Raw genomic sequence first — 20975 nt, forward strand, 5'->3', positions numbered from 1 at the left:
TTTAGCTTGTTGAGTTAAAATTATTTAGAAGTGACCCACATATTTCTAGGAAAGTTTAAACAATGAAAAAATGACTGATTTTTGTTTTCCACAACAGGAGGAGTTAAATTAAATACAAGAAGATACCATTTCCCACTACATAGACTGGCAACAATCAAGCATTTAACATACTTTGTGGACTTGGACATAGGGAAATGAGCGTTCTTATACTTTGCGGGAAGCATGAATTGGTACAACTTCAATGGAGCACAATTTAGAAGATCTAACAATATTTAACTCAGATTCCCTTTGATTGAGAAACTGTGCTTCCAGCAATTTATTTTGAATAAATGTGCTTATGCATATGTTCAAAAATACATGAAAAGGAATCCACATGGCAGCATTGTTTGCAAGTGAAACAACCTAATTGCAAACAAACTAAATGTTCATCAGTAGAACACTGATTAAATAAATTATGATGCATCCCCACAATGGAATATTCTGCAGCTGTAAAAAATGAATAGGGCTGCGCCACATGTACTGAAACAGAATGATTTCTAAAATATATTGTTAAGTGACACCAAGAAGGGTTCAGAACATGATCCAGTGTGTGCTGGATACTACAGCTGTGTAAACGTAAAAAGATTTACTACGACGTACACACACACACATGTGCTTGAATGTACATGTGTTACTTCTCAGAGGACAGAAACTGCAATACTGGTGTCATTGCAGGAACTGAGAATCAGGGGTGGGAGGAAGACTTACTTTTTAATGGATACCTTCTCTCTTGTCTCTATTAAAATTTTGTGGTATGTGTATTTTATCCTTGTAAAAACAGGTATTTATTTGAAAAGATGAATGCACCACAATGCAGGACTATTTACAATAGTTCAATGCAGGACTATTTACAATAGTTCAATGCAGTACTATTTACAATAGCCAAAATATAGAAGCAGTCTAGATGTCCATTGACAGATGAATGCATAAAGAAGATACAGCATATAAATACGATGGAATATTAATCAGCCATAAAAGGATGACGTAATGCCACATGTGGCAACATGGGTGGATCTAGACATTACGATATTAAGTGAAGTAACCCAGGCAGAGAAAGACAAATATCATACAATATTGCTTATATGTTTAATTAAAAAGAAAATGATGCAAATGAGCTTATATACAAAGCAGAAATAGACCCATAGACATAGAAAACAAACTTATGGTTATCAAAGGGGAAATGTAGGGGGAGGGATAAACGAGGAGTTTGGGACTGACATAAACACAGTACTCTGTATAAAAGGGATAACCTACAAAGACATATGGTACAGCACAGGAAACTATACTCAATATTTTGTAATAACCTAGAATGTGAAAAAACAGGTATAAGTGAATCATTCTGCTGTACACGTGAAACTAACAATATTGCGAATCAAGTATACTTCAATTAAAAAATAAATGGAAAAAAGGTTATTTAGATATTAATTATCTACTACTTGCCATGTACCATGACACAAATTATAGATACAAAAATGAACTAGAAATATGTGTTGCACTGTACATCACTTAGTGATGCGCTAAGCTCATCTCTTAGAGTTCTCCTTCTAATCTGTGTTAACTTGCTAGTGATCTCCAGCTTCATAAACTGATGACCTTCACATTTATATCTTTAGCCTCTATCTCTTCCCTGAACTGCAGTCTTGGATACTTAATCACCTACTCAAGAATTCCACTTGTTTGTTGAGTACGGCATCTCAAATTGGATGTGACCAAGACTGATCCCAATCTTCAGCCCAACTAGTAGTGACAACTCAGGCCAGAATCTTGAAGTCCTTTTTGATTCCTCTCTTTCTCTCAAATGCTCAACAGTTCTGTTAGCTGTATTTTTTAAATATATGCAAAATTTCAGCTTACCATTTCTCAGCTTCTCCATCCCCATGAGCTAATATAAGACATGAAGATTTCTTGTGTGAATTACTGCATAACCTCCTAACTCACAAGTTCCCAAACTTCTCAGTCATAGTAGGCTTATGTTCCAGTACTTTTTTTCATGGCTCTGTTAGGTCAAAAGAAATACCTAACATTTCCAAGTAGTAAGGAGTTAGGTCCATATAAACTAATAAGTGTTTATGTCTTAACTTAAAATGAACAGGAAACCACATAACTTCTCTAACCTTGTCAACAAATTAGATACCACCTTCCTCCTTTCCTGTTTCACACTGATTTTCACACAGTATTTGCTATTTTATCACAGCGAAGGCTTTGCAGAGATATGACATTGTTACAATGTGACATAGCACTATTAATACTGAAGCTGTGAACTACCTCCAGCTAGCATTTCATGGGGTGTCTGACAGATGTCACTGTATTTAAAAAAAACCCAAAATTTAAAAATCACAAACTTAACATCTGGAGGCACGCCTGTGAGTTTGCTGAGGTTCTGCATGGTATTTCAGTGCATGATTTGAGAACCACGGTCCTGCCTGGTCTCACCACCCTGCTACCCTCTTGTTTCTCTATAGACTATTTTCAGTAGAATAGCCAGTGTGATCCACTGTTGTTTAGTCACAAAGTCATGTCTGACTCTTTTGCAACCCCATGGTCTGTAGCCTGCCAGGCTCTTCTGTCCATGGGATTTCCCAGGCAAGAACACTGGAGTGGATTGCCATTTCCTTCTCCAGGGGATCTTCCCCATCCAGGGCTTGATCCTGTTTCTCCTGCATTGCAGGGGATTCTTTGCTGCTGAGCCATTGGGGAATCCCAGCGTCATCCATTCCTCTATTTAAGTCCCTTCAATTCCTTCCCAACCTCCACAATGGAATGCAGGGTCCTACACATGCATATCCCACTCCCCCACCAACTCTCTGCCTCTTTGACCTTTTCTCCTACTTCACTTCCTCTTGTTCATTTCACTCCAGTTACAGTGGCTTCTGAGCAGACACGCTCCTATCTCAGGGTCTTTGCTCTTTCTCTTGCTCTCCTTGGGAAATTCTTCCTCCAGATAACTACATAGCGTGTTCAGTACCTCCTTCTTCAGGTCTTAATTGACATACACAAACATTACCTTCTTTTTTTTTAAATTGATTATTTTGTAATTGAAGCATAGTTGATTTACAATATTGTGCTAGTTTCAGGTATATAGCAAAGTGATTTGGTAATACATATATAGAAGAATCTAACTATAATCATTTCCCATTACAGTTTATTACAATATATTGAATACAGTTCCCTGTGCTAAACAGTAAATCCTTGTTCTTCTATTTCATATATAGTAGTGTAAACCTGTTAATCCAAAATTCCTAATTTATTCCTTCTGCCTTTCCCTTTGCTAACCATACATTTGTTTTCTATGTCTATGAGTCTGCTTCTGTTTTGTAGGTATGTTCATTTGCACCATTTTTTAGAACCATACATAAGTGATATCATGTAAGATTTGTCTTCTCTGTCTTACTTCACTTAGTATGCTAATTTCTAGGCCCATCCATGTTGCTGCAAATGGCATGACTTCATTTTTGATGGCTGAGTAGTAGTCCATTTTCTTCACTCATTCACGTGTTGATGGACACTTAAGTTACTTCTATGTCTTGGTAGATGATTGTAAACAATGCTGCAATGAATACTGGGGTACATGTGTCTTTTTGAATTAGGGCTTTCATCTTTTCTGGATATGTGCACAGGGATGGGATTGCTGGATCACATGGTAACTCTATTTTCAGTTTTTTTTTAAGGAAACTCCATACTATTTTCCAGAGAAATGCTACCTTATTAATGTAGCTTTTCCTAACAACCTTGTTTGTAATTATATCCCTTACCCCTGTATTCTTTAATCTCCTTCTCCTGCTTTGTTCTTTGTGTGGCCTAAACATGGACACACACACACACAGCCGTGTGTGTATATATGCTTATATTTGACTCCTCTAGAAAGCAGATGCAGAGACAGAACTAAATGTGTACAGTGTCAATTTTTACATGTATATAGAGGGTTAGGGTTAGTGTTGGGGTTAGGGTGAGGTAAGTAAAGTGACTTTTCAAACCCGCAACTGGTAACAGAGCTCAGTGCAGACATCTGAGGGGTCTTTCTTTCCATTAGCCCTTGCTATAAAGTGACACATTCACCAGTGTTAACTCCTCACCCTGATGACATCAGCCTAGAGAATAAAATCAGGTGAGGGACCATGCCATAAGGATACTGGAAGAGCTTAGTAAAATTAGACTATGGATAAGCTTAGAAGTTTTAAAATCAAACAGATACTTAAGAGAGTAGACACAAGTCTGTAATATGTTTATGCTGCATGAAGACTAAATTGCTTTACAGTGACTAAGATAATTCTGAAACTATGTGCATGTTGATTTATTATACCTGCTGTAAAGCAGAATAGTTCCAATTAAATTAAGCAAAAACCTCTCCTCTATCTTCTGTTCTTTAGTGATGTTCCTTTCTCAATGGATTTTCAGTCCTTGATCAGAACATTCATTTCATTCATGCCAAGTCTTCCTGTTCATCCAGTATATTAACCAGACTTAGCTGGTGTGGATGCTTAGATACTTTTTTTTACCCAGGTTAAAATGACCCCATCAGATTTCAAGGCATTTCTACTCTTCATTCATTCATTCAACAAATATCTATTAAGTACCTATTATATATCAGGCATTCTTCTGAAACAAGTTAGTCAAAAATCTCTGCCCATATGGAGTGTATATTTGAGTTAAGGACACAAATAAGATAAAAAAAATATTACTGTATTACTGTGTACAGTGTCTATGCATATATATATGTATATATGAACATATATGTATACATGCATATGTACACATACATATACACGCACTACTCAGATCTCTTTTTGAGAGAGAACCCACTACCAGGAATGTCAACAGCAGGCTCTATCTGCTGCCCCTTTCCCAAGGATCAGCTGTGGTGTTCCCGTGAGGCCACTCTCCACCTGAGCTAGTCCAGTGACTGAGCACATCGAGGGCCCTAGACTCAGCCCCACCCTCTGCAGAACTTCCCCCTGGGGTCCTTGCTGACCTGGCTGAGAAGATCTGTACTGGAGTCTGAGAGTTCTCCCAAACACCCCTCCTTCCTCTCTCCTTTCACAGACATCAGACCTGTATTACAATCTGAAGATCTTTCCTGCCTACTGCTGCTTTCTCTCCCTTTTATCTTCCATGGGCTCTTTCCCAAATAATCTCTTTAGGCTGATGTCATCAAAGTGAGGAGTTTGAGGAGTTAACACTGGTGAATGTGTCACTTTATAGCAAGGGCTAATGGAAAGAAGGAAATGGCAACCCACTCCAGAATTCTTGCCTGGAAAATCCCATGAACAGAGGAGCCTGTTGGGTTACAGTCCATGGGGTTGCAAAGAGTCTGACATGACTGAGCATGCACACACCCAAGCCTAATCACCTCCCCAAAATTCCTGTCTCCTAATACTAATACCCAGAGAAGGCAATGGCACCCCACTCCAGTACTCTTGCCTGGAAAATCCCATGGACGGAGGGGCTTGGTGGGCTGCAGTCCATGGGGTCGCTAGGAGTCGGACACGACTGAGCGACTTCACTTTAATGGAAAGAAAGACATCTCAGATGTCTACACTGAGTTCTGTTACCAGTTGAGGGTTTGAAAAGCCACTTTACTTACCTCAATATTCTAAGATTTAGACTGGTCTTTCTGTTATTTTCTCCCATATTAATGGGCAAAATATCTTGCAATATATCTTCCTACTTTGGTAGAAACTGAGGGTGATTCTTATGGATCTTTAACACAAAAGCACAGTCTATTCACTTAATTACCATCTTTATCCATCAGTGTCCCAAACCAGAAACTGTAACCAAGAATGACTCCAGCTCTGAGGAGAGGTGAGCCATAAATAAATGTTTTGGTTCTGTGAGAAATGAAGCAGAGGATGCCAGGAAATATCCCTGTGGGAAATTTCAATTGCATGTGACAGAATGCTTTGAAAATAATCATAAAGTTGACCAGTGAAAAAGCAAATGACATCACATACTTGTAATAGGACTATTGTTGTCATCGCCTGGGGTCCATGACAGCTGAACACTCCTGTCCAGTTGATCTGTCAATTCTAAATCAAAGGGAGGATTTGGGACATCTGTAGATCAAACACATACATCATAGTTAACCATCCGACCTTGAGGGTCTCCGTTACTTGTGCTACTATTCACAGAGTGGACTCTTAAAGACACAGAGCACGTAATGGCCAATGAGCATGCAACCGAAAGGAAATGAAAACAGCTGAGGCTGCTGGGAACGCACACACCATCCAGGAGAACCCCTCGTTGAGCTCTGCTTGTATCTTTTTCAAATGAAACTAAGTCCCTTGTCACCAAAGCCAGTGGAATGGACACGTATGGTTCTCCAGCACTCTCAGTGTGTGTCTTTTCATAAACATAGACGAGCACAAACAGAAACAGTAATATGGAAGCTGAATTTCTAGCAAATGGGAAACAGAGAATGGCAAACGCTGAAAAACAAAATACAGGTAAATGCATGTACTGTTAAAAGAAGCTGCAAATATTCTTTCTGAAACATGCTAAACTACAGATTTGGGGGCACTTGAAGAATATTCATATTTTTAAGGGAATTATAAAATTGATGCTATGCAGCTAGCCCTCAGCATGCATACCTTATGTGCATGCTCAGTACTCGTCAGGCATATGGGGAGGTGTGTTTATTCTCAGAGGACACCGGGGTATAGACACCTGTTGGGATGAAGGTGTCCCAGAAGCATGTCTGCCTCTTCTAATGGTGCACTTGAAATCCAGAGAGTTAATGTTCCCCTTGGGTCTTTTCCTGACCTTACTCTTGGCAGTACCTCTGGCTCTTGGACAAACCAGAAGCCATATAAAAATGTAAGCACTTCTTTGATATTAGTAAAGAAGCAGTAAATGTCTATAAAGGACAGCTATTCTATAGTATAATTCATGGTATCTGTAAAATCCAGCTGAGTTTCTGCCACAAAATTAATTTTTGTATTTAACACTGAAAAAAGATGAGGGTTCTTCAGTCAAAAAGATTTCTGGAAAAAAATTCTGATTTATTTTTCCAACTCAGAAAAATCAACATGATATGGAAGTGTCCTCTTTTTTGTCTATCTTTAGTGATTTATCTCCTGTGAACACAGTGAATTGGTGGTTTTCTCCGACACAAAGGTCAAATGTTGTTCTAGACATCCATTGTTTTCCTACGTAAATTTCTTGAAAAGGGAACCCCCAAACAACATTTAGCTTTCCAAAACAACTTTTAATAGATTGAAAATCTAATTTTTGGAATGATATATGAAATTGCTTTTCCTGTCTGTAAAAGGTGGACAATAGCTTTTGAAAAGCACTATGCTACTTTACAAAGAAATGATATCAAAGAGGGACTTTCATTAAATTCAACGACTTTGTAATAACACATGAAATACTTGGAATTGAGTGGCAATATATGCAGTGAGAAGTTCCAGGGTTACAATGGAAAAATGATTCACAGCAGTAAATGGACAACACAGCTGAACATCTGACAGAGCCCCTTTCCTTAAAGAAACACAAGGACGTGATGGAGATAAGAAAGTAAAGGAATTTTTCTGCACGTGTGAAATTGTTCAAAAGAAAACAGAGAAAAAGGACTCATATTAGTTTACCGTAAATGGGAGCTGGAGTTGGAGTAGGAGCTAGAAAGGACAGTAATATAAACGATTTTAATCAAAATTAGTAATGGAAAGATATACGATAGCACAAAAAGACAGAGACTGAACATGATTAAGATTATAAAACTGAGCCTTATGTTTAGCTGCAAGGCATGGCATTGATAAACATACAGGAACAATTTGGGGGTAAAACCTCTTCAGTTTTAAATAAAAGTAGATTAACTGCTCTATCTTATAAAAATATCACTAATACGCATAACCACCATTTTAATTCCAGTGCTGCTACAGGGTATATTTATGCTGGAATTATTTCCTCAAAGGACTCTTTCAAAAAAGATCTGGGTATTTCACTCACCTATAAAACGGTAAAACTGTAACAAGAAAATAGTTACAATTGACAATTTTTCCTTTCAATCCTAAAACAGGGCAGCCAGTTGTACTACACGTGTTTTAGTTCTTACCGACAACGCTAAGCACAGCGCTGGCCGAAACGTTGTCCAGAGTTGTGTTGGCCACACATGTGTAGGTCCCACCATCATCATCGTTGACATCAGCGACCACCAAACGGTCCTTGTCAACGGTGAACCTGCAATATCACACGTTCAGAGCGGCTGAAATGGACACCCAGCCACACCCCATAACCATTTTACTGGCACGAAAACAACAGTGAATTTGATAGAAGGGAAAGACGATAAAGACTAGCAGCACACCAGAGTGAAAATCCTGTACAATACATGTCACTTTGATAATGATTATAGTTGGAAAATATTTTGAATGAATGAGAAGCTTGTTTTGAAATGATGACAAGTCCTCTGGTCCAGTGGGTTTTAACCATGCCTCTGGAGTTTTAGGCACTTCCTCAAGACCAGGGGCTGAGGTGGGGGCAGTTCCAGTTATCCTGACTAAAGGGCTTTCCTATGGCTTCTGCGACTACCACTCATCCAGCTCAATTTTTAACAAAGTGCATATTTTTTAAAAAGTTATAATTATTGTTGTTTATTTTTCATTGGAGTATATATACTTGATGTTTCATGTATACAGCAAAGTGATTCAGTTTTATTTTTTAAATATATATATTTAAAATATATATATAGTCTTAAATATATTTAGTCTTACTAAATATATTTACTTAAATATATATAGTCTTCTCTGGTAGCTCAGACGGGAAAGTGTCTGCCTACAATGTGGGAGACCCGGCTTCAATCCCTAGGTCGGGAAGATCTCCTGGAGAAGGGAATGGCAACCCACTCCAGTATTCTTGCCCTCCCCTCAAAAAAAAGGAGCTCAAAGAAATATTTTTGGGACTTCCCTGGTGGCTCAGATGGTATACATCCATATACATATATACATATACATATTCTCTTTTTCAGATTCTTTTCTGTTATAGGTTATTCTAAGATGCTGAATATAATTCCCTGTACTACACAGTAGGTTCTTGCTGTTCATCTATTTTACATATAGTAGTGTGCATCTGTTAATCTCAAATTCCCAATTTACTCCACTCCCATCCCTTTCACCTTTGGTAACTGTAAGTTTGTTTTCTAAAAGTCTGTGATTCTATTTCTGTTTTATAAATAAGTTCATTTGTATCATTTTTCTAGATTCCATATATAAGTGATATCATATGGTATTTTTCTTTGACTTACTTCACTTAGTATGATAATGTCTAGATCCATCCATGTTGCTGCAAATGGCATTATTTCATTCTTTTTTATGGCTAAAGAATTCATCATTTACTGCAGAAACTTTGTATCGTTTTTCTATATGCATAATTTACAATAGGAGAAATGATTTGCAATAGAAGAAAATAAATGCAAACAATACCAATCAGGTTTATCACTAGAAACAGGAAGATTTAGATCACCAGTCACTAAGAAGAGCTTTCTAGAAGTTTCTTGTAAGTTTCTTGTAAGCATGACAGTTTACCCAGTAGGTCAAAAATCTATGCAAATAGGATTCATGCATGGTTTTAATGAAGCCACATAAATCATTAACTGCATTCACAGGGGATTTCCAAGCTAAACCTTTAGCTAACTTAGTCCAATGGTCATTTCTTCATACTTCCTTCTCATCTTTATCAATTCAGATCCCAGAGATAAAACTGACCAGTTGAAGCACAGAACTAGATGGAAACCCTGGGCACAGAAAAGGCCACATAGTTCTTCTAAGGAACATTTACAGGCAAGAGGGCACCATTAAGGCACAGTTGAAAAAAAGCCACAGAAACCATTTCTACCAGCAGATAGCATTCCTTCCCACTGGGGTGACTGTAGCCCCCCTGTATCTGCTCAAATTCTCCCGTTCAACTGTGTACCCCATCAAACCCACCTGAAAATGGGCATGACCTTTCCTCCATTCCAAGCTAGAGGAATGCAGCATGCTCAGGCTCTTTCAAATTCTTTACTTGTTTTATTTTTCTCCTCCTCCTTCTATTGGCTTTAGGTAAAATGAAAAGAAAACTCCCCTTCCAAATAAAAACTAGAGTCCTGTAAAATACTGATGAGGATTCAGGCACACTCTGATGATTAAAGAGATCACATTTCTGCTTATTTGTAAAAGGGAATGAAAACATCTGTTGAGACTGCACTGTACATGGCAGAAAACAATGGACATTGTCCAAGATCTGAAAGGAATTTTTGCATCCTGAATTACATAGTACACCAACATACAAAAATAGACAACATTCTCAGGGTCTTATTTCCATAACTTGATACCTTTCTAGGTCTGAACAATATACAGCAAGGAAAGGAAAATGTATATCTACTTTGAAGAGAGAGCAGAAACTTTAAAAGCGTAATCATTAAGTCACTATACAGGGACTTCCCTGGCAGTCCACTGGTTAAGACTTTGCCTTTCATGGCCGGGGGGTGAGGGTTCAATCCCTGCTTGGGGAGCTAAGATCCCACATGCCTCAAGCAAAAAACATGGAATAGAAATGATATTGTAACAAATTCAATAAAGGCTTTAAAAATGGTCCATGTCAACAAATCTTCCAAAAAAGTCACTATACAGTAAACTTCTAGTTCAAGAGTAGCTTAAAGAGAGAAGGATGAGAAAGGAAAGGCATTGTCTTCAAATACCTTCCATCATTGGGCAGCTCCCCATGGTCTTTGAGCCACATGACAGTGGGGATTAAGGTGTGATCGTGTTTCACTTTGCATTCAAAGGACACAGTGCTCCCTCTTTGCACAACTGCATATTCAGGCTGTTTAATGATCCTTGTTGGATCTGAAATGGAAAGTTACTGTTATCCATTGCCAAAGCTGGAGAACTTAACAAAATCAAAATACAGAGAACAGACTTGTGGTTGCCAAGGCAGAGGAGGGTGGGGGAGGGATAGATTGGAAGTTTGGGATTAGCAGATGCAAAATATTACATATAGGATGGATAAACAACAAGGTTCTACTGTGTAGCACAGGGAATTATATCCAATATGTTGTGGTAAACCACAATGGAAAAGAATATGAAAAAAAGTATGTACATATACACATATGTACATATATATATATATATATATATATATATATATATATAAAACTGAATCACTTTGCTGTACAGCAGAAATTAGCACAACATTATAAATCAACTATACATCAATAAAATAATTTTTTTTAAAAACCTGGAGAATTTGCTCAAAGACACATAATACATAAAAAAATGTTTGCCACCTTGCCTCACCTTTGATTTCCAGGTGAACATCATTATTTGCCATTCCTAACTTATTCCGTGCGACACATGTATAGGTTCCTGTACTGTCCTTCTGGGCCACAGGAATTTCCAAAGTTCCATTTTCATGTAAAACATAAATATCTTCACGAAGAGCACTCCCTTTAGCGCCCTTAAACCTTCATTATGAAAACCGTCATAATGAGAAAAACACATCATAGTTTGAAGTCAGACATAAAATGCCCTGTTCAAGGTCAACACATCATGATCTGCATTACCAGATGATGCTCACAGACTTCAAGTCTGTGTAAGCATACTGCATGCGTGTGAGTCAGGGGGGTTGGGGTGAGGGGGTCAATGCAAAGAGAGGATGTCAAACTGGAGAACTCAGTGATAAATGGTGCTTAAAGAATGAGGGTGATAATACTAAATACTTAAGTGATAATTTTCATTATGAGAGATTCATAATTTAATAATCACATTATTATTTTATCTCTAATAAATGAAAAAACAGACAAAATAAAGACTGCTCCTTTGACCTTTTCCTCCTACAGTGATGTGTCTGTAACTCCATCTGCAGAGATTTCAACATCAAGGTTACAAGGGTTGTACTTTTGAGAGTATAAATAGAAAAATATTCAGAGAGGAAAAAGAAACAAGCATACATGTAAAGTACATCTACATTCAGCTTCTGGGCTAGCATCAAGAGAAGTGAAGATGGACTCACAGACTTAGAGAATGAACTTATGGTTGCAGGCGGAAGGGATAGTTAGGCAGCTTGGGATGGGCTTCCCTAGGGGCTCAGACCGTGAAGGATCTGCCTGCAATGTGGGAGACCTGGGTTTAATCCCTAGATTTGGAAGATCCCCTGGAGGAGGGAACGGCTACCCACTCCAGGATATTTGCCTGGAGAATCTCATGAACAGAGGAGCCTGACAGGTCCAGGGGTTGCAAAGAGTCGAACAAGACTTGGGATGGACACGTGCACACTGCTATATTTAAAATGGATAACCAACAAGAACCTACTGTATAGCACATGGAACTCTGCTCAATGTTATATGGCAGCCTGGATGGGAGAGGGGTCTGGGGGAGAATGGATACATGTATATGTATGGCTGAGTCCCTTTGCTGTCCACCGGAAACTATCACAACATTGTTAATTGACCATACCCCCTGCACAAAATAAAAAGTTCAGAAGAAGAAGTGAGGAGGGATGAAAAGAAGTGTAAGACTAAGCATTAACTCTTCTCCTTTGCTAGGAAATTTTCTGCATAAGCATCCATGTTTGTGTTTTAATCCAATACCTGGCTTTAATCTCACAGTAAGAAGTAGAGCCCCACAGTGTCTGCCAGCTGACAGAGGATCCTTAAATGAATGTTCCAATTTTCTTTCACTCATTCTTTCTGACCGGTTGCCTCTCTTGGCCTTGTCTCTTTCAGCTCAGGCTAAAGCAAGCTGGGAGGATGAACAGGACTAGTACCAAGAGGGATACGTGAAATGGAATGGTCTAAAGAGGGAGTGAAAGACACGGGGGGAGCTTGGCTGGACGCAAGCCAGCATGCTCAGTGGGAGGGGAACACTGCTAATAGCAAATTCTGTTTTTAAGCTTACGGACCCTGCTCTCACCTCAGATGATACTTTTATGATCAAGGAATGTCCCTCAACCTATCTCTCCAGCCATCATTCATGACATCCCAGGTGACATCGTGGCACTGTAATTTTAATTTTTTTTTCAAAAACATTTATATATCCCTCTAGGGTGGACAAAGCATACTGCCAAGAAGATTATCCATGTGACAGTATTTAGCACAGAGCAAGTCATTAATAAATATTTGTGAATACATTTAATAATTAATAAGATGATGGATTCTTCCCTGCTTTTTCTCCTATCTGTGCTCTGACTAAAACCCTACATACTGAGAAATTTGAAAGCTCTAGCAAATGTAAATATGACAAATAGACAGGACCACTACTTACCACTCGATGGTAGGCAGAGGAGACCCAAAGAAGGCACAGTCCAGTAAGGCAGGTCTGTTTGCAATGACCTGATAGAGTGTGTTTGCAGATGTAAGGATTCGTGGTGGCTCAGCTAAAAATGTCGTGAAAAGGTAAAGTAAATATTAAGATAAAATAAACATTTAGGCCCACTGTGCATTTCTGCATCTTTTTAAGGTCATTAGAGTTCATAGTAAGGCACAGCCAATGTATCTCTCCCCTTACGTTCTCAGGCAGGTATGACCCTCCTGGTCACTCAAGGTGGAAAAACACAAGTTTTCTCCCTCTGTCTCACGTTTGCATCTTACTCAGGCATAGTTTGTGATAACTGATTTCTTTATATCTCCTACTATACTGTGAGTTCCTTATAGGCAAGGAATGGAACTTTTTACTGTCTTCTTTCCATAAATCAGCACAGTATCTGGCACAAAATAATGACTAAATACATTTTTGTTGAATGGCCCATCAGAACACACAAGTTGGCAGAAAAAAGCAGAATGCTGAATGACCCAAAACACAACCAGAATCTGAACTGCTTCCTGTACATCCATCAACATCGTGATGGCTCAGCTCTTCACGTGATTTTACTGACCTTCGTTTCAAGCATGAAGGAAAAAATACCATATATTGGTTGGCTTCCTGATCTTAATTCTATTTGAAAGGGAGCCTACTCCACTTAAAGAGTTGAAATATAATTCCTTGGTATCATAAAAACCATTCTCATATAAATTTTACATCTAACAAATCTGGTATTTTAGTCATTTTTGTTTCATAAGGGAAATATAATGTTCACAAAAACCAACCACTTCAGAACATTTATGTCACAGTTTTCTAAACATATCAATATGAATTGCTAAATAAATGTACATCTGTGACTTAGATCAATGCTAAACATTATGATTAACGCCTGATTTTCAAAAATCAGAATCATGAAATTTTCATTTGACTTGTCAGTTTCTAAGGATGGTACAATAGTTACATTCAGTTATTAAGAGCAAACCAATGCTCTTTTCCTTTTGAGAGGTTTGACACAATGTAACCATCAGATTGTATCTTATCTATCTTCCTATATCCCTTCCAGCTCCAAGTTCTATGCCACTGCACAGCAGATGCATAATGTATTTCTGCTGAAAGAATGAAAAACAACAATGGTCATTAATTGAATTTGCCGTGTCTTTAATAAAGGGAGAGCTTACCCAGCACATTTACAAATGCATTTGCCAGTAAATATCCATATTCGTTAGAGGCATTGCACTGATACACTGCACTTGATCTTTCTTGAACTTTGGAAAAAATAATGGTGTCACCATCTATTTTTCTGCTGGGGTCATCAGGGGCAACTGTTTGGATATAAAAACAAAAAGTATACTTTCATTCCTATTTACTTAAAAGATGTACAACTTGAGGTCTAATTTAGAGTAAGCAGAAGACTGATCTAGGTATATATGCAGTAAGAAAGAAAACCAACAACCAGGCAGCAACCATCAATTTCCTTTCTCAGAATTTAGTTATCACTTATCAGCATGGGTATCCACTTGATATCCATTCAGTTTTAAATGGATTGATTCTTTTCAATATTATTTTGACAAGAGGTAGGAGAAAAAAACCACAAGTTAGGTGTAAATTGCAATACAAATTCAGGAAAACATTACCTTGTTCACAAAAAATTACTGTAATTTATGAGAAGGAAAGTTAATTATCCAGTGTTAATCACTCAGTTGTATTCAACTCTTTATGACCCCATGGACTATAGCCCACCAGGCTCTTCTGTCCATGGAATTCTCCAGGCAAGAATACTGGAGTGGGTTGCCATTTCTTCCTCCAGAGGATCTTCCTGACCCAGGGATCAAACTTGGGTCTCTTGCAGTGCAGGCAGATTCTTTACTGTCTGAGCCACCAGGAGGAGACAGCAAAAAGGTAGTCCAAAAATATAAAACCCTCTACATCATCTGAACTTGTATATTTTAAAAGCCTCTTACTGAAACAGATATGTAAATAAGTATAGGGTTAATTATCAAATGTGAAAATATGTATTTTCCTGCTTTGGCAATTCGGGAAGCTAAAGTAGAAATAAACTGTGTGAAATTTCTCTTAAAGGTAGAAGTTTCAGCTAAATCTCTCAAGTATCTAAAAAAATGTTAAGACCACAGTTGATTGTATCTAAAGCGGAATGGAACAAGTTGGCAATATATGAGAATTCAGTCCAATGCATGACCAACAATTTGGAAATGCCATGCTATTATACAAATATTTATTTTTGTGAACACTAAATCTTAGGGTGTAACCTTACATGGCTTTAAAAGTGCACTAAAAGGGGTATTAGGTATCTGTCTCAGCATGCTGATCAAAAACAACTCTCAATAACAGCACCCATATATGCAATATCCCAGATAAACCATAATGGAAAGGAATAAGAAAAAAAAGTCTATCTATGTATAACTGAATCACTTTGCTGTATAGCAGAAGTTAACGTGGCATGGTAAATCAACTATACTTCAATAAAATAAATTAAAACAATAAATAATAGCACCCTTCCTCTTAAACTGCTCTTGGAACCTGAGCCACTTACTAGCCTGTACTGACATTCTAAACACCATTTCTCCTCTTTGATGACAGGAAAAGGATGGGCACCTAAGACATATTTATTACTGCCTTTAGACTCCTTTATCACTTTAAAAAGTTTCATCTGTGGATTATTAATGAAGATCAATAACAAAAGACATCACGCTAGTGTTATTCATCCTTGTTTATTCACACGTATTCAAAGCATCATGCCCACTCATTCTCATTCTGCATTAGTTGAGGCTAATGACTAATTAGTTGAGGTTGCATTACTGAGGCTGAGCAAGTTACTCTAAACTTAGTGGCTTAAAACTACACACATTTACTATCACACCATTCTGTATGTAGTTGTATGTCTGACATTCCAATCACAATTGATAGCTAACTTAGAAAATCACCTTAGTACAGCACATGGAATGCTGCTCAACATTATGAGGCAGCCTGGATGCAAGGGGTGTTTGAGGGAGAACGAATACATGTGTATGTATGACTGGTTCCCTTTGCAGCTGACCTGAAACTATCACAATATTGTTTGCTAATTGGCTATGCCCCAATAAAGTAAGTAAGTAAGTGTTAGTTGCTCAGTTGTGCCAGACTCTTTGCGATCCCATGGACTGCGGCCTACCAGGCTCCTCTGTCCATGAGATTTTCCGGGCAAGGATACTGGAGTGGGTTGCCATTTCCTTCTCCAGGGGATCTTCCCAACCCAGGGATTGAACCCGGGTCTCCTGCACTGCAGGCAGATTCTTTACTGACTGAGCTACAAGGGAAGCCCTATACCCTAATATAAAATAAAAATTTTTAAAAATAAAAAAATCAAAAGAAAAAAAAAAAGGAAGAAAGACTATTCTCTTAGACAGTCCAGTTACTTCAACTAGTGATGGAGTGAGCCATGGTGCTTTGAGTTGGTGGACTTCCCTGGGTCCAGTGGTTACAACTCCCTGCTCCTATTGCCTGGGCATGGGTTCGATCCCTGGTTGGGGAACTAAGATCCTGAATGCTGTGTTGTGGCCGAAAAAAAAAAAAAAAAGAAACAATTTGAGTTGGCACCTTAGCTCACATCCACTGTTTATGGTTCTAATGATTTCAAAATGGCCTTAAGGAGCATGTTCTTCCAACCAAAAAAAAAAAAAAAAAAAAATACAAGTTTCAATTCCTTGGACACAGTATAGATTTCCTCAGCAGAGGAATGACATGCTACACTGGCCTAGGAAGTGGATGAGACCTGTGGCCAGCTGTCAGGTACCCTGAGAATGCAGCATCCCTCAGGGAGGCCTGTGTTCCCCGTCCTGCATTCCAAGTCTAGGATCATCTCGGCCTTGCTGGCTCACACATTCTCAGCAATGTCCTCCCACTGCCTCGGCACAGCGTGTTAGGACAGAGCGGCGTCTCTGGAGTCTCCCCTATCAATTATTCTCAGTGTTTTGGGCCCAGAAGTTGGGCTCCCTGTGCATTCTGACTGCACATGGATCCACCGGGCAGTGGAGGGCTGGGAGTCCCTCCCAGGTCCTTGAACATATCGAGCTCTTAAAACCTACATCACTGTGTATTTAATGGGGATAGAGTTCCAGTTTTTCATGGTGAGAAAGTTCTGGAGATCTATTTCACAATAGTGTGAAAGTACTGTACTAAGTACTAAGTGAAGTTGCTCCGTCGTGTGCGACTCTTTGCGACCCCGTGGACTGTAGCCTACCAGGCTCCTCCATCCGTGGGATTTTCCAAGCAAGAGTACTGGAGTGGGGTGCCATTTCCTTCTCTGGGGGCTCTTCCCAGCCCAGGGATCGAACCCAGGTCTCCTGCATTGCAGGCAGATGCTTTACCCTCTGAGCCATCAGGGAACTGTACTCTTAAAAATGATGAAGACAGCAAATTTTCTGTTATGTGTGTGTGTGTTTTTAACTGAAGTATAGTTGATTTACAATGTTGTGCCAACCTCGATATACAGCAAGTGACTCAGTTTTACACGTATATACATTCTTTTTAAAATAATTTTTCTATACTGCTTTATCCAGGAGATTGGATAGAGTTCCCTGTGCTGACAGTAGGACCTGTTATGTGTTTTTTCAACCACAGTAAAAAGTTACCTCGCCACGAACATGGAAGACCAGCTCAACTCACAAAGCCAGTAGGACCATCTTCCCCTGGTGGGGGTTCATCAAACAGAACGCACACCATTTAGAACAGCTTTTATGTAGCCCACGGCTTGTTTTTTCCCCTGCTCTCAACCCTTTACAATTTCTTTTTTTCTTTAACTTGAGAGGCCTCTGAGTGTATCTGCCTTATTTCTGCTAAATGGAGCAGCCTCCCAATATTTATTTTTGGTGATGTATTTAGGAATCAAATAACCCCTCTAGGTAAGAGTAATAAGAGTAAAGAAGCACATATTTCTCCATGGGGGTTTGGTCTACCAGCCAAATGCTGGTTTGGTTTTCCTTGAGTACTTACTAAAGAAACACCAGCAAACCCGGGACCGTCACAGTGACATACGCGAGCTCAGCAGGTACTGGACAAAAAATGAAACCACTGGTGCAGAGAGATTTGAAGCCTTTGAATTCTGTGCCCTGGCTACTGAGTGGGAGTAACTCTCCAGTATCTAAACCCAAATTGCCCAAAGAAATAATAATTAATTCCAGGAATACCAACTTCGGTTGCTATACATGCATACTGGGTGAAGACACTTAAGAGCACAGACATGACCACCGTACAAAGCCCCAGAGGTGAGGTTCAGAACTGGGCTGACAGTCTTCCAATCATACTTTCTTTTATTCTACCCTTCCTGACATGGCTGGCCAAAACCATGAATGTTTCCAACATTTAGAAAATAAGAAAAACAATAAGTGCCACTATACAAATAAAAATTACTATCAAATTTTTAAATATTTTTTTGTTTCTAATGCATAGTTTTATTTTAAAAAGAGCTTCATGAAACAGACTAAGGAGAGAGAAGTATATGTATCTCTAAGATGAGAAACTAGAGACTTAGTGGTTTGTTTAATGTACACTTACTGCTCAGATTTCCTGAGTTAGTCTCCTCTATAAACATCTCCCGAAATCTGAACAGCTGTGCATAATGTAGAACAAATCTCTGAATGAAGAGATGAATTTTCTTCATGTAGATATTACATCCCCTGTGAAGGGATGGCCACTGAGCCCTTTGGAAAAAAGATGACTTGGTGGAATCTTGGGGAGTCCTAGACCACATCTCCTTTCCTCTGACTGCTTATTATGTATCACTGTCTTTCAATCCCTCCCTCCAACATCAGCAAAATACGTAACTGTGGCAGGAGGAGGCCTTCTGTCTACTCTTATTCTCTTCATTCCATCCCCTTCTCATCTTTTAGAGAAAAGGGGACTTTTAACATAATAATAATATGATCTTACAGATGCTCCACTTGGAAGAATCCGAGAGATCTACCTCAACTCACAAGGGGGATGATTAAAGATCTACAAGCGCTAGGCTCTCCCACTGTCTCCCAGGACAAGGTCAGGAATCTTGGTGTCCACAGCCTTGACCTTGGACATTTTCTTTCTGGTCCTGGATTCTATTTTCACACTTTCCCAGACACTGTGGGTCACACAATAAAAATTAGGAGTTCTTTTTTGGCATCAGCATCTCTGCAGCTTTCTGCAGGTGGTTTCAAACATATTTTATGCAAATTCCATATTTAATACTTTTTTTTTTTTTTGGCTTCAAGGAAAGTTTAAAGTAACCTGGCCAGTCCTAGGGGGATAGAGCTTTGAAAGACATTGAGATTAGGGCCCTGACTCTTTCTGAATGAATTCTTCCAGTTTTGTAAAACAGTAGGTGCCAGGTCTTAAATGCACAGTCACAAACCAGCAACACTATATTTTGCTAACAAAACCCAAGTCTGACCCTTTCCTGTTCTGACCCACTTTCTCCTTTTGTTGGCAGCCAGAACCTACAGAGGTGGGGGCGAGGTGGGGGGGAAGAGAGTGACACATCAGGTGACTGTCTACACATCAGGAGTGGGGAGGTATCTGGTACTGTGGTCCTCTGATAATGTTCTCTGTTGCATGGTGCCTGGTGGGGAGGTCAGGCTCCTGGCGGGATGCCGCACTATGATGCTGCAGAAGCACAGTTGTTCCTGCCCCTGTCGCTCAGCAACTGGTCCAGCCAAGGTTTCTGCAACCTCCTAGGGAGAAGGTGTCAGCAAGCCAGCCTGTGCTCCCAGCTAACTTTTGAGGTCTACTCTGGCTCCCCTTTTAATCCTTACCATGCGGATTCTGTGTTATATACTGTAGCAGATCTTGCTCTCTCCTGCCTTCTCCTGTCTCTCTGCCATCCTTCACTGATGAATGTATCTGTGGGTTGCAAACTCAGCACACTATAGATGACAAGCCACAGTCTCTTGTTTCCAGAATGTCCCCAAACCTCGGTTCTATTCAGAGGCCTCTGAATTAACAGGTAAATTATCAAGCAGGGCGGACAGGGGAGAGGCAGGAGGCTCCTCAAACTTCTACAGATATTTGGACAGTTTTCTTCTTCATTTACTCCCTATCTTGGATCAGGGAGGTCAGTGCAAGGAGGGGGCATATAGAGTTCACTTTAACTAGCTGTTTAAGACTCAGTGTCTCAAATGAAATTATTTACAGAAAGACTCACAGACATAGGTAACAGATTTACAGGTGGGGAGCACTGGGGATATGGATTGGGAATTTGGGATTAGCAGATGTAAACTATTACATTTAGATTAGATACGCAATAAGGTCCAACTGTTGAGCACAGGAAACTATATTCAATATTCTGGGATAAATCGTAACAGAAAAGAAAATGAAAAAGAATGTATATACATGTATAACTGAATCACTCTGTTGTACAGCAGAAATTCACACATTACAAATCAACTATTCATGAATACAATTAAAATTTTTTAAAAAATTGAACATTGAAAATTTTTTAAAATTATTTAAAAATTTAAAGAACAGACTTAGGGTCTAGCCAAGAAGTCATTCACCAGAAGCCGTAGATGGACCAGTGGCTGAGAGTGGGGGTGGGGAACTGTACTGCCCCTGCCGTGCCCTCCTGCAGAGAGCTGTGAGTCCCCACCAGGTGCCTCAAACCCATCAGCTTTCAATTCTGAGATTACAAACAGTAATCCATGC

General features: G+C 39.2%; 1 protein-coding gene across 26 annotated transcripts in view; it reads right to left on the minus strand.

The window, feature by feature from the left end:
• NRCAM (neuronal cell adhesion molecule) overlaps positions 1-20975 on the minus strand; it is a 317222-nt gene that overhangs the window by 41102 nt on the left and 255145 nt on the right. For 19 of the 26 annotated variants that reach the window (XM_070787764.1, XM_070787760.1, XM_070787756.1 and 16 more), the window contains 7 exons: positions 14486-14629; positions 13272-13383; positions 11307-11473; positions 10709-10856; positions 8090-8214; positions 7623-7652; positions 5988-6089 (listed from right to left, as the gene is read on the minus strand). In XM_070787764.1, the coding sequence (XP_070643865.1) occupies positions 5988-6089; positions 7623-7652; positions 8090-8214; positions 10709-10856; positions 11307-11473; positions 13272-13383; positions 14486-14629 (828 nt within the window). The remainder of the gene's footprint in view (positions 1-5987; positions 6090-7622; positions 7653-8089; positions 8215-10708; positions 10857-11306; positions 11474-13271; positions 13384-14485; positions 14630-20975) is intronic. The other 7 variants (XM_070787763.1, XM_070787762.1, XM_070787780.1 and 4 more) reach the window with 1 other exon arrangement.

Source organism: Bos indicus, chromosome 4, assembly GCF_029378745.1.
Source record: "Bos indicus isolate NIAB-ARS_2022 breed Sahiwal x Tharparkar chromosome 4, NIAB-ARS_B.indTharparkar_mat_pri_1.0, whole genome shotgun sequence".
In the NCBI taxonomy this organism is placed as follows: domain Eukaryota; kingdom Metazoa; phylum Chordata; class Mammalia; order Artiodactyla; family Bovidae; genus Bos; species Bos indicus.